Consider the following 16963-nt stretch of genomic DNA (forward strand, 5'->3'; position numbering starts at 1 on the left):
CTCCATTCAGGTTTTTTGTCTCATATTCTCATCCAGCATTACATTTCCATACGTTTCTGCTTTGACTTCTCTCCTTTCTGAACTGAGAGTTTTCCCCTAAAGCCTCATAATAACTTTGCGAGCGCGTTCAGCTCTTTCTACTGCACATCTAAGAGCTAATCAATTATACATATTCTTTAGGGGCACACCACTTGAGTCAAGCTCTCCGGAAGCAAAAAGCGAATGACTCTGGGCAGCTCCCAGAATGCCAACAACCTTCTAGAAGTAGTTACAACTTCATGAGAGCCTTCACATGATTTCACCCCCACCACCTAGAAGTGCATAAAAGCTCACACAACCTTATATTACGTGTTTTTTTTCCATTTGAGTTTCATGTCAAAAGGACCTAGCTGTTATATCTGGTCTGTACCGACATTAAATTTTCTTTACTCCTTACATGCAGACAAGAGATTACTTTATTTCATCAACTCACACGCCGATGCTGGAGCGAAGTTTCCGTATGTCTTTGGATTTTTTGATCTCTTCTTTACAAAGCGTAAATAACTTCATTGAAAATGGATGGCTGAAAAAAGAAAACAAAAGAAAAGAAAAAGGATGAGAAATAGATTTAAGTAGACTGTCGTGCACATTTAAAGGTTGTAGAAGATGCCAGATTAGCATTGAAAAGAGGAACAACGCACCCCAGAGCAATATATACACACACATATATATGTCTACACGTATGTATGTATATCCTTCTTCCGCAACAGTGCGCACTGCTTCAGCTGGGCCTTTGGTAAAGATGCAGGCTGGCTTTGGCCACTATGTTACTGGGCCTTTTCACGGAGAAGGAAGTAAATTAGTACTAACTGTTGGTGCTGCCCCGGTGCTGAGGGGTGGACTACGTTTAGCCAAACTCATTCAGTGCGTACCCGCCAGTTAGCTAGGCATGTCTTGTTAGTACAACAAGAGTTGGTATCATCAGATACGCTAGACCTGGAATTAAAATATTCTGCCGTCAAATAAAAATTATTTAGTCTGTGCATCCTTGTGGTGCCCTGGTGGTTCCCTAAGGTTTTCAGCCAAGCTTTCTATCAACGGAGATGAACGTTGTTCTTAAATACACTACCATTTCACAGCCCCAATTCTTTTAGTGATTCCAGACACCATAATTAAACACAGGGCTTAGAGCGTACGAGTCATGAAGCCATCTTTAAATATATTTAGCAACTTCCTCCCCCGTCTCAGTCTGGGGAACGTGATTCTCACAGCTCTTTCCCAGACACTCATACAAACAAAAGTATTGTTAATGTATTCCAAGGATCTATTAAAGAGAACTAAAGAGGGAATATTACTTCTATTTCAGTACCAATTATTTAATCTTTTACTCAATACACACGAGGCAGGCAATCTGAAGTGCCATAGATGTAAAGGAAACTATTTCGTATTTGTTGAGTAAGCACAATCACTTCTAGGCTGCATACTCTGGAAACCTCGCTGCATTGTGTACCTAAAGCCAAACGCAAAAATCCTAACATTTATTTTCTGCTACCGTGTTTCAAAGCTGTGGATATAAACTATGCAAAAAAAGCTGTGCTGTGTAATCTGTTGAAAAACAAAGCATTTAAAACAAGAAATTAAGATGTTTATAGGTGTGATAAGATGTTTTGTTAAGTTAATGCACCCTTGTTACATAATTTTCCAGATAACAGTCAGGGCTTTTTTTTTTTTTTATTACCTTAAAAAACAAAACAAAAAAACCAAAAAAAAACAAAAAACAAAAACAAAAAAACCCACCCTCTTAGCAAAATACTGGCTTGGTTAAAACACTGAACAGCGAACCATGGATTCATCAAGCTAAAGAACGTTGTCTGCTGCAAACCATGCTAAGAGAGTAAAATCACCAAGTTTCCAAAGTCGATATCGAGGCTTTATAAGAAATTGTCCAGAGCAGACAAAGGCTTTCGGGACCAGAGAGTCTGAGAAGGGCTGATTTAAAATACCTCCACTGGATGCTGCAGGAGCAAATTCCTCACCTCCACTGCCTACAGTCGGATCAGCACTGTCCCCACGTTTGGAGGAGCAGGAGATGCGTGGAAAGCGTGCGCGTAGGAGACAGCTCTGAGAAGGACAGCCCCGTCTGCATGAACGCGTCCGGGTGTGCCTAAGGAGAGCGGTTTGTCTGGGTGGACGAAGGGAGAGAGTGTCTGCTCGTTTAACGTTAAAGGCGAGGTATGTTTTTCCTTCGCTTGGTGAAATCTCTCCTCCTCTCACCCCCGATTACACAAAGCTATTTGTAGACAGCTAATTACAATACCTGCAATACATCCCTGGCTTTCAGCACAGAACAGTGATATATGGTGAATTAGGTGAGATTTTAAATTGGTTCAACGGCATGGCCGTTGCTGCAAAGTACGGCCACAAAGGGGCCAACTGGAACAAGAGCATCTGGAATAAATTTCGTACATGTAACCTTATGTGCAGCCTTCTGCGTTTAAAACAGACCCACTTTTCCTTTCTGTCATTTGCCAATTGCACATTTGCAATAACTAAAGCTAACCTATGTGTGATCTCGAACGGCTCAAATGGCTTGGCCTCTCTAAAGGAAATTGAGAAAATTCCTTCTCCTGTGTGGGCACGATGCCAGCAGAAACAGAGTCGGCATCTGGGGAAAAGGGATCAGTCAAAAGGCTTTACATTATGTAAAATTGGGCACACGTGTTGCTGCAAAAAGGTTGGTCCCCCCTCCCGGCTCTTTAACCTGAACTGCGTTTCAGCAGGATCAACCCTGACATCACCTGGGGTGGTCCTGAAATCGGAGGACAGCCATCGCTGTGCTCTCTTAACATGATGGGGTGTTAAGGAATAGCGCTGTAGCTACTTAAAAGAATCAGCAGAAGCACGTAGTACGTAGAAATCATTAGTTTGAGCACACCAGCTTAGGACCCTTCATATGACCGTCAGAAAATTAGTCTACCTATACAATGCAGGAACGCTTCTGTTGGCTATATAACGTATATATACCCAAGAAGAGAAAGACCACTTGTGCTTACAACAAAGTGCGTTATATCCTGAGTTATCATGCACAGGCTATTCTGTTCACGTTTACACGGTACTGAATGCTAGGCCAATCTCAGTGCACTTGCTCAGGAACTAGCGAGGTATACCTAGCCTCTTGGCAGGCTGAACGTCTTTGGGGATCGTCCACTCGTGAGGGAAGGACCTACTGGCTTCAGCAGCGCGACTCCCGCCACCGCGGGAGACAAGCAGAAAATAACGCTTCGGTTCCAGTCCTGCAAGCGGCTTCGATTTACCCACCTTTGCTCTGTCCCACTGTCAGCAGGGAGCTGGCGCGTGCCAGCATCCTGTCAGAGCAGCCACGGAGGGCCTGCAAAACGCCCAGCGCGCCAAGCTTCGTTTCTCACAGCCGTTTTCCAGTACCCTGCCCTTGGCCTCCAGCAGCGTCTCCCGCATCCATCAGCGGGCCACACGTTATTACGAATATGGCTCCGCAAATTCGCTGAAACCCTGGGGTTCAGGGTAGTGCTACCACAAAGCCGCCATTACTGATCAACTGGAAACTACTACTACAGAGGAAAGCCGCCTCAGATAGCCTGTTGATTGCCTAGGGGATACAAAAGTCAATTCCTTTCAAACCCCAGTGCGAAGGTATCTATCTACCCTCCCACTCGCTTCCCTGCTGGCAGGTTCAGCGGAGCCCTGACGGAGAAACGAACCCAGCACGGCGACTGAATGTCGCTTTAAACACAAGCCAAGCGTTCACTGTACGGTACGGGAGGAGAAACATCCAACAGTCGCCTTGTCCTCCTGTACACAGACTATCACAAGACTAACAACACAGAGAGTTTCACAAGCACTGAAATTCATCTGCAGAACCGTGCAAGGAGTGGGAAGCTATTCTGACCTTGGCTTTAGGAGCTACAATGCAAAGAGGCAGGAAAATGCACCACAAGCTACACCTCCATGGGGCAGGAGTGACACCCTGTGGCAACCCGTATTAACAGTCAGACTAATTCAGTCAATAGCCATTAATCCTGCTTCAGTTATTCAGTTTAGGATATTACATTAATCCTGCTTAAATTAATCAGTTTAGGATGTTACCTGCTCTGGATAGCTAATATTTTATTAGAAAAAAGAAGTCCAGTATAGTGCACAATATCCATTTTAAACTTCAACATTCATTTGCAAATATTACTTTTTATAATATAGCAGTTACCTATTAAGCAGCGGGTGTAGGCACAATCCCGGTGTTGGACATGCTACAGTCCAAGTCCCCTTGCTAAAACTCCATGCAGCACAATAGGCAAAAAAGAAATGAGGGGGGAGCGAAGAAAAGGGAGCCAAACACCCCAAGGAACGCTAACGTTTCATTCCCAGCTTCTTGTCATAAAGCAAATGAAAAGCTTTTCCAAGAAGTGAACTGCAGAAATGAAGCAACAGGAAATTTGTTCACCAGCAGTAAGACTGTCTGTTTTCTAAAACACCCGTCCACCCATCCCGCTCATTACAGGCGGACTTTACAGAAACGTATCTGGAACTGCATGCACATATGGCCTTTTCACGCTCCCAAGCATAGCGCTTGAATTTTCTGGGCCATTCTGCATTATGTTTCTACGTTTTTAAGGCATAATTCTCTGAAAAGAGGGTAAGTGATCCCATTCAAGAAACCAGGCCCAAAAGTCACACTTGCCCACACTCTTCTAAGCAAAAAGAAGTAGATGTCATCCCGCAGCGCAGTCTGGCAGCACGCATAGCCAGCATCAGAATTTAACCACCTCTTAGCTATACCCAGAACAAGAAAATGCAAGCATTGCACTAGATACAATTTTGGGCTCACCCATGCAAACACTGCACCATGTTCAGCTGACCTGCCCAGAGGCGCTCAGAGCACAGCAAACCCGGTGTTCAGGTTCCCTCGGCTCTCAGTGAAGTACACGCGGCAACTTGCTCCCAGTTACAGCCTCCTGCTCTAAGATACCTGTGTTGCCAAATAACCGTTGCACGCAGGAACTCAATGCTGGAACGCTTTCTAGCTATCGCAAAGCTGCCGAGAGCAACGTCTGAAAGCAAACCTTCCAGCGCCTCTGTATGTTCATGAGTTCTGCCCTGCATGCCCTTCGTGCCCACGTTTCATTCCCTTGCCATGGGAACGATCCTCTAGGCTGTATAAATAAATGTTTCCTTTTCTTTTTTGGTTTCGTGATCAAACTGGAAACAAATCGATTTCGATCAACTTCAAAATCTTTACTACTCTGCCCACCTTTACAGACTAAAATAGCTTTTCTCCTCTTCCACAATTTTATTTTAGGCTTTTTTAATAAAGCACTACAATGGCACCACAGGACTAAGCTTCATTCTCACTTACAGAGCAAATGGGTTTGCAGTAATGCTACCGCATGCCTTCTGCTCAGTCACTCCTGAGCTGGGGACATAGACTCCACCTGGGATTTACACCCATCCTCTCTCAAATTCGCCAGCAGTAAAAACTGGATGTGTTCCAGATCACTGCCACAATTACCAAACCAAAAAAGTCATATTCGTTCTATCGATGAATATTTAATAACTAATTTTAAATTCCCATTCAAAAACAGACTGCCATGGTTGATCTAAGAGAGAGAATCTACATACACACTTGACAACAAGAATAGAATCGATTAAAACTTTTAGATTGATCAAAACTTTTCAAAGGCATCTGCTGCGAGTAATCCAAATCCACTATCGAGGCCGGTAGAACGTGTGTTGTACAGTTCCGCAAATATCTCCAGATGTGCCAAGATGCTGCTTGCGAGACTTTGTGGAACACATTTTCATATTACTGAAATTAAAATCATTCTCTTCTGAAACATCTACAAAAAACATGATTTCACACTGGAACATTTTATGCATGCTTATCCATTCCTAAACTAAATACTTCCCAGAACATGGAACCCAGAGAAGCTGAGACGTGTCTTTTTTTATTATTCTTATTAGAATCTTAATTAGTTTCTTTGGAGATACTCACATTATCAAAAGCAGTAGGATTTTGGAAGCGACAGCTCTTAGGCATGCTATTTTGCAGCATCACAACAAGGTACTGCCATTGAAAAAAGACTCACAGTACAATAAAGAACGTACTCAAAAAAGCATGTTAGGAATCTAGTAGTAGAGAACATCTAAATGGATCTGAACTTGGCCCAAGTCTACGAGGTAAAACATGCAAGTTGAAATTAATTAATTTACCAGTCATTAAGCAATGAACCAATAAGCAACTTTTACCCTGAGATGAGAGTCAACGATTTTGTCAAGGCAAACTGGTCCAGAATTTATCTTAGCTGTCCCACTGAATTGTTGCAACTTCAGGAAAATTAAAACAAAATTTTATATTTACATACACACACATTCATCACAGAGCCTTCTGCACCCACATCTACAGCAACATTCAGCAGCGCTCAGTGTAAGATTTAAGAAGCCTGTTGCATGTTGGAAAATAAACAAAAAAAACTTCCGGCAACTTACTTCCCCTGCGTGGTAAAGGGATCAAAACAGCCATTGGCCAGCATTTGGTCCAGCATTGTCAGGAGAGGTACAGACACTCTGATGAAGGAAAACAATTCAACAATGTAAATAAACTTCTTGGCATACACGTATACATTATTTTTAATTAGACACAAAGACAGAAGCTTCCTATCTACCTGCACGTATTTCAATTAGAACTCTAGTTGCTTGGTAACTTCTGTGGGTTGGCTAAATCACCCTAGCTGGCTGCGAGGGGGACAGACTGTTACAGCCAAAAGGGAAAAACCTAATTCACAGCATACCTGGTTTAAACTTGCAACGTCCTGAAAACACAGTTAAAGGTGGTACAAATATGAATTTATTTCCACTATCTGAGCAACACATTCCACTAAATGCATTAGAAGTGGCAAAACCTCGCTGCAGAGGACTACCCAAAGAACCACGACACAGCGTGGCAGCTGCAACGCTGCGGCTAAGGTCACGTTTTCTATTTCAACAGCTGCGTCAGAGGACAAAACTTAATAAAATAAAACTGAAATTCTGTGAAACTCCACTCCTCCCCTCCCCCCCCCCCCCCCCCGGGAGAAATATTTTCTATTTTACACATGTGCGGTAAGTGAAGCTGAGAGAAATAAATTTCATTACGCAAAATGAATGACCTTTCAAGAAGAGCGTTCACATGAGAATTAGACTTCAAGCCCCTATGAGGGAGCGTTACCTAAATGAAACGCAGGCTGGACTACACAGAGAAGCGTGCAGTAATACGCCACCCCCAGTACTGCATTATATAAAATGCTGATGCTCATCACCTTGTGCCCAACGTTAGGCTACAGTACACGCGAAATATTCTACCGTCATTCCTTTGCTGTTCGAATTTTACCAAAGGTACCCAACAAACCGGATTACAGCAAGCGCGCACGGCTCAGGCACGCTTCGCTTGGCCTGTCGGGAAAGACCCGCTCCATACACCTGACTTCAAGCAGTCCCTCTGTCAAAGGAACGAGGGCAAACCAAAAACATTACCGGTCATTGCGCAAGTTGTCCTCGAAGACCTTCAGTAACGTCTCACAAAAACTCTCCATAGCGCTGGAATCCTTCTGGATTTTCTTCATATAGTCAAAAAGGCTCTGGGCAGAGTACCTGAGCTGCAACAGGAGGAGGCAGATGCAGGCGCCGGCGCAGGCAAGCAGTCGCCAACGCCGCCACCACAGCACGCTCGTCCCTCGCTGCGCGCCTGCCCTACGCAAAGATCCTCTGCCCACAGCGGCTGAGGCTACAAATTCAGTATCTACGTTTGACAGGAAGATGGCTCTTTTACTTTCCTCTATTAAACCTAAGTTTTGCCGCTGTAGCAAAAAAGACCGCGTTGAGAGTCGTCATTTTCTTTCTTTCAAAATAAAACAACCCCAAGCCACTATTATCATTCTGCTTGCTTTAAGTAACAACATTGTTACGGCTGTGAAAGTTGAAGAGCGTAAAAGCAGTTCAAGAGGTAATATTTATTAAACAAGCCGACGTAATCGAACAGCGCAGGCGAGCTCTCGGGCGCGTGGTGGTTTCCACCAGGCCACACAAACCAGCAGTAAACTCAGGTTAAAAGTCAGGAACACCTCCGAAGTAACGACTCTTGGTTCCACCTTACTACGTTAAGCCAGCCGCTTTAAGACAGACGGCAGAAAGAGGCGTAGCGCGCACGTTCAAGGCCGCGCTGGAAGCAGCCCGCTCGGGGCAAGCTCGCCGCTACACCTGCCCGACCACAGCCTTCAGCACGCGGCGCCGCTGCCCCGACCCTCCAGGAGCTGCGGGAGGTACAGAGGGGGCAAACGAACGGGCGAGTATGAACCTCCGTCAGGTTTGCTTGCCAGCGCCCGGTAACGTTCTGTAAAGTCAGGAGGAGGCTGCAAGCACCAAGTAAGCCTATTCTGTGAGCGGAGGTTTTCTTTCTGACGTTCGCACGTGGCATTTTGACGGCTCGTTCACAGACACAATCGATTCCCTGAGAAGAACGAGCCTTTTACCATGAACACAATTTTAGATTGGTAAAACAAGCGTCACAAACACGTCTCCCTCAAAGGAAATACTGAGGGATCTCAGTTTTAACATTTTGCCTAATATAAACTTTGCATAAGCAGCATTTATGGGTGTGAAGAGCAATGAACACATTAGCCTTGAATCCAAATACAAAATTAGTTTTCAAAAGCTTTAGCCTATTTATAAAGAACAGTTCAGAGCAATTCACCGTCCCCGGTTAAGCAGCACAGTGCACTGCTTTAACAATTTGTTCTACACGGAAACATATGGAGCAGTGCAGCAGCAGAAACACTTCTTTAAAGAGTCAAACAGTTTAAATAAATTATTTGGTTATTCTGCATTTCAAAACAACGGTCAAGCCTCAGTAAAAATCATTTAAACATTTGTGAAAGCCAGCTGTACTAAAATGAAATACTGAACTGAACCAAGTGTGGTTCTTCCATGTGCCAGAAGTAATTTTGGTATGTATCTCTGTGCGCTGAACATAAGCTGTACCCTTACACTTAAAGGTCTTCATTGGACATACAGTTGAAAGGAAGAGAGGCTAAGTATTTAATGCTTAATTATTTTATACTACCTTTTAAAACAACATATGCATTTAAGGCTACTACGAATAACAAAAAAAATTTTGTCTCAGTACCAGCAGAGATCAATTATAAACAGAAGATTACCCCCAAGTCAAGTCTCAGGAAAAGACCTTAAAATGTTTGTGTTCAACCATACATCTTTCTGTCCCGTTTCTCCTGACTTTTACACTCCTCTGCAGTTCTCGCACCATTTTTCTGAAGAAGGCTTAACTCCTCAGTGTTTTTCCTGCAGATTCAAATGATCAAAAAGGCAAGAACAGGCATGAAAGGAACGGGCGAGCATACATCTCATTCTACACGCAGGATGCCCCAAAGGAGCTGTGCAAAACCAAGTCGAAGTAGCAAGATAATGGGAAAAACTGTATAACGAAGACAGCGTTTCTTCGCTAGCAAGTAATTAGACTATGTTAAAGGAGCCAATGATGTGAATCTTACTGGGCTGCATACCATACAAATCAAGAGCTTTACTGTAAAATTGGGCATGAAAAGAGAACGCTGGAAAATCTCTTACCACTGGGATACCGTCTCCCAACTCTTAGCTCATCTGCCACGAAAAATCATAAATTTCCAGTAATGCTGAAGGAACGTGGAGCAAAGGTGTTGATAAACAAATCAAATAACCTTTATGCCTGCAAGATAAAGAATCCTCTGTGTCCTTCAGCGCATACGGGATTCCACGTTGCTGCTTCTGCTTGGAGAAGCAGACAGTAGCCTTACTAACGTTCAAAAATAGGCTTATCCAATAAACCAGTCAAATCGGAAGGCTCTACCAGAGAACAGTGTCTTTTTTAGCGACAGACACACACAGTTGCTCAGCGGATTTAAATCCAGGACATTTTTCAAAAAGCCAGCACAGGCCCTAGGAGCTTCGCTGGAACAAACTCTAACACAACAAGATAAAATATAAGATAAACAGGTTAAATCCATACTACTTCTTCAAGTGAACACTCCCTTTTCTCCCAAACAACGTATGAGGATAGTATGTGAGCTATAACCTTCAATCACTCATGAGTATTTGCAGAGAAGAACGTTTCCAAATTTTTTCCCCGTCTACGCAACAACACAGAATTCACACTTTATCAAGCGTGTGACGTTTACCTTTCCCTGGGGTAGCACGAGGACTGGGAAAGGAAATTAGGAGGTTAATGGGTTGGAACTCAGACAATTTTGGATAAGAATTTGAGAGGAGGCCCGAGAATGACCCTGTTCCTATTAAACAGTAAAAACCGGGTTTGCCAAGGCTTGAATCATTTAAGCCAATAGTAGGTACGTCAGTGATGGGTAATACCTGCTATGGGGAAGAGCATTCAAAGGGGCCATCCATCTGACGATCATAAAATCCTAAGGACTGAACCTCCTGAACCAGGGGAATAATATGAATGAGATGCTTAAGAAGCGTAGCAAGGGGTGAATGCAATTATATCTCCAGACGGGTGCATGCTATATAAATAAGGTATCTAAACAAACCTTCACGAAATTATTTTCTAGTCAGCTTGTTGCAAAATTGAAATACAATACTTCCAGAATACATTCGGATACGAGTCTCAAGGCAAAAGCTTGTGCCCACAAGAAAATTAGCTTAGGCATCCAATTTGTAACAAGAGCATTCAAAACTTCAGCTACCTGTCAGCTATAAAGATGTTCAGTCCATACAGAGACTCCAATTCTTGCTTTGCAATAGTATCTTGGGCAGAGCTGCTAAAACAAAAAGTGAGGCAAGATGAAAAAGGAAGAGATTGTCCTGAAGATGGTCAGTAGATCGACATACCCTGATGGTCACTCTTGCATCTAACCACAGTCTTCCTCAGAGTCCTTGCTATCTTAAGGATCAACATAAAACACACATCGCCTCCAGAACACAAGGAAGGAAAAGAATATTTGCCAAGAAGCCAGAAGCAAGGAGAGGAAGAGGAGGAATAGCAGCTCTGCTGGCCTGTGGGAATAATCGTTTACTGACCTGGAAACTAGCATAACTCCTGTGAAATCTATACTCCAAATGGGAAAGAGTCTACAGGGCTGGTTTTCCACCATTACAAGGTCCAGAACAGCAAAGAGCTCTTAACTAAGTCAACCACTTTCTGAAGTGATCATACTGAAATCCAGGAAGTTTTGAGATATAACCTGCTCCTAGTACAGTGTTCGGAAAAGCCTGCAGACACTGCCAGCGTCCTTTCTCTCTGCCATAGATGGTACAAAGGGACTGACCCACTCCCCACATCGTGCCCCAAGCAACCACTGCTCAAAATGATTTCAGCCTTTGGCACCTACTGCACCACAAACGGAAGTCCAGTGAATAACTACTGGAAAAGTCCGAACAAAATGAGCATTTTTACATGAGGATAATTGCTAAAAGCTCCAGTTTCATAGAAGCATTTCAACTAACAGAGAAAGATCTACTCAAAGAACTGCAACATTCCTGTAACGTGCAGACAAAAAGCACATTAGGGTTACGTTACGCTCAATAAATAACACTGGTTTTGGATCATTTCAAATCCTGACAAATTTTAAGCACCGCAGTCGCAGTAGCCCGTTCTCCCAATAACTTTTTAAAAATTGCCTATAGTTTAAGTTTTAGCACAAGTGAAACCATGTCTCCTTTGTTCTACTCGCAACGCTCCTTTTAAGGACAACTCTTTGGAGGCCAATAACTCTAGGCTTCAAGTCAGTGCTATGTTACGTAAAGTAGGAATATAATAATTCACACCACTTCTTTTTTAAAGAAGGATGCCAGAAATCATTCTCTAACGTATTTTGCCTGAGAACTTGTCAACTGAGAATACAGGGTGATGAGCCTGTTCCTTCAGATCAAATATGCATTAATTTGCATACAATTAGTCACAGTAACCGGATGTTTTAGAACTTTATGTCCTTATTTTTCACATTATCTACGACTGTCCCAACATTTTGATTTATAAGAACTAACGCAACTCTTACAACAAACAGTACGGAAAGTCACAAATACATCTGGCAAACAGTAAGTTAGTTTTGAGGAAAGTAAAATATAATTTATGTGGCACACAGATAACACATGCCATAGATGGGCTTTAATTTTTGTCATGCGAGACAGATTTGGAATTGGCTACTATAAATTGCTCCAGTTCTTTGGCATATCACTGTGGAATGGTTTTATAGGGCTGGACAAGCCTTTAATTTTTTCAAAATAGGAGGTAGTTTTAAGATTATACTTAAAATTCCTATAACGTTTTCAATGTAATTTTCACTCTCTGTGGGGGGGGAAGGGGAATCGCAGGGCATTCTGTGATATAACACAATTTTAACTGTAATCTAGTTGAACAATCATGAAGCTATATCAAATAGTTTGCTTGAAACTACAGGGCTTGTGCACTGCAAAAAGAAGCATTTTATACTTCTGATCTTTGAATACTGAGAGTATTTTTCTTAGGCAGCCATAAGAAATATGCATCACTGCAGACCAGTTATATAATTAGAATATTCTTTTATACAAAGAAAGTACCCTTTGAACCAAAGGAATGTTGCAGAATGCCAAATCCTGAAGGGAATGACATCTTCTGTTTTTCCGGATTACTTGCAATGCTCAAGCTCGGATTTGTTCAGCAGCCAGTCTGCCACCAAAACGTTTCTGAGATACTCCACACAGCTCATGTCAGCAAATCTCTTTAAAAAGCAAAACAAAGGAATATTCTTGCTAAATATACTCCTTAAGAATTTGAACTATGGAAGACTAGCCGCTCACCACTGAATTACAATATAGCCTTTCTCCTACAGATGCCCCCAGATGATTTAAAGACAAACCGACATCTGCACTCGGATCCTCTTGCAGTATATGAGAATCTTCATCCTTTCAAACATCTACTTACATGTATATAAAAGTGGATATAATTTTTAAGGGACGGCGGGAAGAAAGGAGAGATCACAAAACATACAGGTTAGTGCAAGAACAAGCAAACGTGCAAATGTGCAAGAACACATCTGAACCATCTTTTTCCTTTATCCAAGTTCTTAAAAGTATGCTTCTTTCATATGGATTTAATACGAAGGGTTCTTAAAATTTTCAATTAATGTTTTAAATCAGTCCCTGGAGAATCAGCAAAGCACACTACAGGCTTTGTTAGAATAGTTTGAAACACAAGTCATTATAAGAGGCATCAATCCTAATTTAAATATCACATTTTAAACATTAAATGTAATTTGCCACATACTGTATAATCCCAAGTGTAAGTACCCCATACAACGAGCCTCCCTTGCACTTCTATCTGGCTCAAAAGAGAATTAGGTCACTTTCTTCTTAAAGCCAAATCCCTTGAGAATATTTTAACTGGAATAAGCTTTTAGCATTAAAGAAAAATGCAGGGTCACAGAAAGTTAACATTTCAAAATCATATTTTGAAAACAGTACAGAAGGTTCTCCTTAAATATGCTGACAGATGGCAACAAGGCAAGGGAGCTAGAAGCAACTGAACTGTTTACACTTTTCAAAACCAAGCACAACCAGAACTTTAAAAAACTGATATGAAAATGTTGAACAAGACTTTTCCTCTGACCTCAGTTAGCAGTCAGAATGTCTGCTCCTCTGCAACTTTCCTCCCCTTTTGTGCTTATAAGGATAACTTTGGTTTCGGGGGGAGCCTCCTATAATTAGCTGTTTGACTAAAACTTGAATTTCATCTGAATGTCTGCTACTAAAAAAAAATCTGCAGGAGTTGCATCATCTATGCAATATTTATTGTCACAAAGCAGTAAGTATATGTTTTCAAACACTTAAAATAGCCTTTGTTATATCACTGCTTGTCAGTTTAGAAACATTAAATTGGGGAAACAAGTCTCAGAATTGGTTTAAATACGTAAGACCGCATGGAAGCCAAATCCGCAGTGAGACAAAACCAAAAGGCACGTGGAGACGTTTCGGATCACAAGCGCAGAACCTATGGCACCAGACCCAAGACAGCATTTGGGCCTATTCCGAACAGCAGACTGTAAGACTGAAAATGGGAGACAAACTCTGAGTAACTTACCTCTTTCCTTCTGTGAGTTGTTATAGCTCAAAAAAAGCTGTATTTCCTACCATATTTCCACCAGTATTCTTAGTCTTAATTAGAGACAGAAATCCTAATTAGAAACACCCTTAAACACTCTTAGGATGCTGACTTATGTTTTAGGCCATCTTCTTCTGTTATAGGACCTTAGCAATTTGAAGACTTAACCAACAGTGCAGAATATTCTGTCGCTCATCTGATATTTCTCTGCAGTATCATATCAAACCACATCCTTACCTCAATATGTTGTTTTCATACATAATACATCGTTGGCCACATCAAATAACAAAAATGTTAGAAATCAAAGATCTTGAAACCAAAAATTCTGAAAACAACAAGACCTCAAAGATTCTGGCAGCGGGGCAGACTACCAAGAACAGTGATAAAGGCACTGTCCGCGTACAGAGGAATGAAGTAAAGATTGCAAAGCTCAAAGCATTCAGACAGACAACGGAATGGTAGTTCTTTGTAATGTAACTTTTGATATCTCTTAGCTACGTTTTAAAGACATCATATCGATAGCTGTCAAGTAGAACAGAAAACAGAAATTTCAAAGCATGCTGTTAACACATATTGGCAAATAAGAATTAACAACCTGGATCTATCGGGGAAAAAAAAAAGGCAAGCACTTTAGTCAACAATTTTATCGGGTAAATATTGCATTTGCTCAGCAAACAGGAAAGGCGCTCTGCTTTCTTACCGTTGTCTCTGTTAATCCACCAACAGACACTGTGAGACCCAGAAGTACATGGTACTGGTACGCTGGCAAACCCAAAAGCTGGGTGATTCGAGGGAAGGCTTCTGATGAGGCATTCCAGTTTAGAGTCTCTGATTCCGACCTAGACGAAAGAGGAGGGAAAAAAACAATTCCAAGTCTGTATGCTGGCCTACTTCTCCACAGAGTCCTAGAACACCTCCTCATCTGAAGCAGCATATCAGTGAAGTCTCTGAATTGCCTCAAAATCAAATTAATCATTGCTCTTTAAGCTTATGGGGAAAATGCAAATCAAATTTTAGACACTGCAGTAAAGTGAAGCAGTCTTCAAGTCCCTGCCCTGATTCAGGTACGGGATTTGAACCACGGTTTCCTTCTCATAGGCCAATCACCTCTAAGCAGAGACAGCAGGTTCTCCCTCCCGGACCCCAGTCCCACCTCTCTCCCACCCACAGCTAGACAATAGCTGATACAACGAAAGAGTTTTCCCAGGAAAGCCTGACAAGCACCCAACACAGATCAAGCAGCAGCCTAGCGGACAGAGCACTTTCTGAGCTACAGAAGCTAAGATTCTGCCACAAAAAAAACCAAATGGGGAAACGAAGTTGCATCTTCCTCATCCCGGTCAGGTATTACAGTCACCGTTCAGGAACGAGTTGCTCTCACTGTCTCTCTCTTGCTTTAACTAGAAACTCCATCTTAGGAAACTTTCAGTGACTAGAGCTTAAAAATTGCCATTCTGATCAATCAGCATTTTACAATAGGGAAAAAAATCTCAGAAAGGGGGACTCCCAATAAATTCAAGCTCCCACATTATGAGAAGAAAATGAGATTATAAACCAGACATTTCATTAACAGCAGGACTACTACAACCCAGCTCCCAGCAGATCTATCTCACATACGGTCTCCCAAGTATCTAGCGCTTACAGGATCTCTACCAAGTTAATATTTCACAAAACTTGTAGGGATTCAGTAACTTTGAAACTTCCATCCTGAACGAGCAGAGCTGAAACTGGCCAACGGGGCTGACCATGCTTTCAACAGGCACTTATACTGTAGGAAGTTCTTGTTTTGACTATTTTATACATTTATGTACGTTCATTAGACACTTCAGTGAAATTCAGACAGAGTCTGAGACAAAAACTCCCAAATATTCCTCAATAACATGTAAATACATATCATGCACATTTGAGCACAGCAGCTATATCAGGTTGCTTGTGTTATACGTATCTATGTAAATGCATCTTTTTGTTTCACCAGTTTACTAGGACACTTGTTCACTAGGACATCTTCTTTAACAGATTACCTTGGGAATATCTTCTCTAGCTCTTCTCGATGAGGTACGTGCGGTACTGGAGGATGGTCAAAGTGTAAAAGAGTAAGGAACACAGATCCTGCATGAGCTCGAAATTTATCAATTTTTTCAGCTGCTTGTTGGGCCAGCCAGCACATAATCTGTCTGCAGCTAGGAAGAAAAAAATAATGCATCGCATAATAAAATGAATTGCATTCATAGAATATGTATTTAAAATTTAAAGTGTTGGAACGATAACACTACCGAAAATATCCTGCTATGAAATTATTCTGTGGTTAAACTCTTTCTAATGAACGTGCACAATATAAGGCATCAATATGGTGACAGAATCTTTAGGGCTTTGTCTTCCACAGCTTCAACAAAAAAAGTCATGACATTAATATTGCATACTATGTGATATGCATGTACCACCTGTCATCTGAAAAGATATACCGGTTCTTTATAGATTGGATAAGCTGCTACACTTAAGATGGAAATAGAGTAGAAACCCTGGGAAAAGCATATTTTCAAATAGAAAACTTAATGCATACTAATGGCAAAGGAAATTTAGGTCTATCCCAAATCTCATATATCCCAAATGAGTCACTCCTTCATCTTTTGCCAGTTTTCAAACGACTCCTATTTCGTGCACTCTGTTATCTCAGTTCTCAACCGTAAAATACCTGCTCGACAAGGCCCTTTAAACTTTCTGACAGTACAACTAATAATAGTCGTAATTGTTAGAATTCCTTCAGTTAGAGCAAGATCCAGAATATTTAGCAAATGTGATCTTCTGTCTTTTGATCCAGCCAGCAGGAACCCTGTT

At 41.8% G+C, this 16963-nt stretch overlaps 1 protein-coding gene across 6 annotated transcripts in view; it reads right to left on the minus strand.

Annotated features, from left to right (window-relative positions):
* Window positions 1-16963, minus strand: part of TBCD (tubulin folding cofactor D) — a 131972-nt gene that overhangs the window by 9535 nt on the left and 105474 nt on the right. For all 6 annotated transcript variants that reach the window (XR_011135445.1, XM_068913428.1, XM_068913427.1 and 3 more), the window contains 5 exons: window positions 16150-16308; window positions 14829-14967; window positions 7519-7640; window positions 6496-6573; window positions 473-562 (listed from right to left, as the gene is read on the minus strand). Coding sequence is in view for 5 of the 6 variants with exons in the window: in XM_068913428.1 (XP_068769529.1) it covers window positions 473-562; window positions 6496-6573; window positions 7519-7640; window positions 14829-14967; window positions 16150-16308 (588 nt within the window). In the remaining variant the exon portion in view is untranslated. The remainder of the gene's footprint in view (window positions 1-472; window positions 563-6495; window positions 6574-7518; window positions 7641-14828; window positions 14968-16149; window positions 16309-16963) is intronic.

This window comes from Struthio camelus, chromosome 19 (genome assembly GCF_040807025.1).
Source record: "Struthio camelus isolate bStrCam1 chromosome 19, bStrCam1.hap1, whole genome shotgun sequence".
Classification (NCBI taxonomy): Eukaryota; Metazoa; Chordata; class Aves; order Struthioniformes; family Struthionidae; genus Struthio; species Struthio camelus.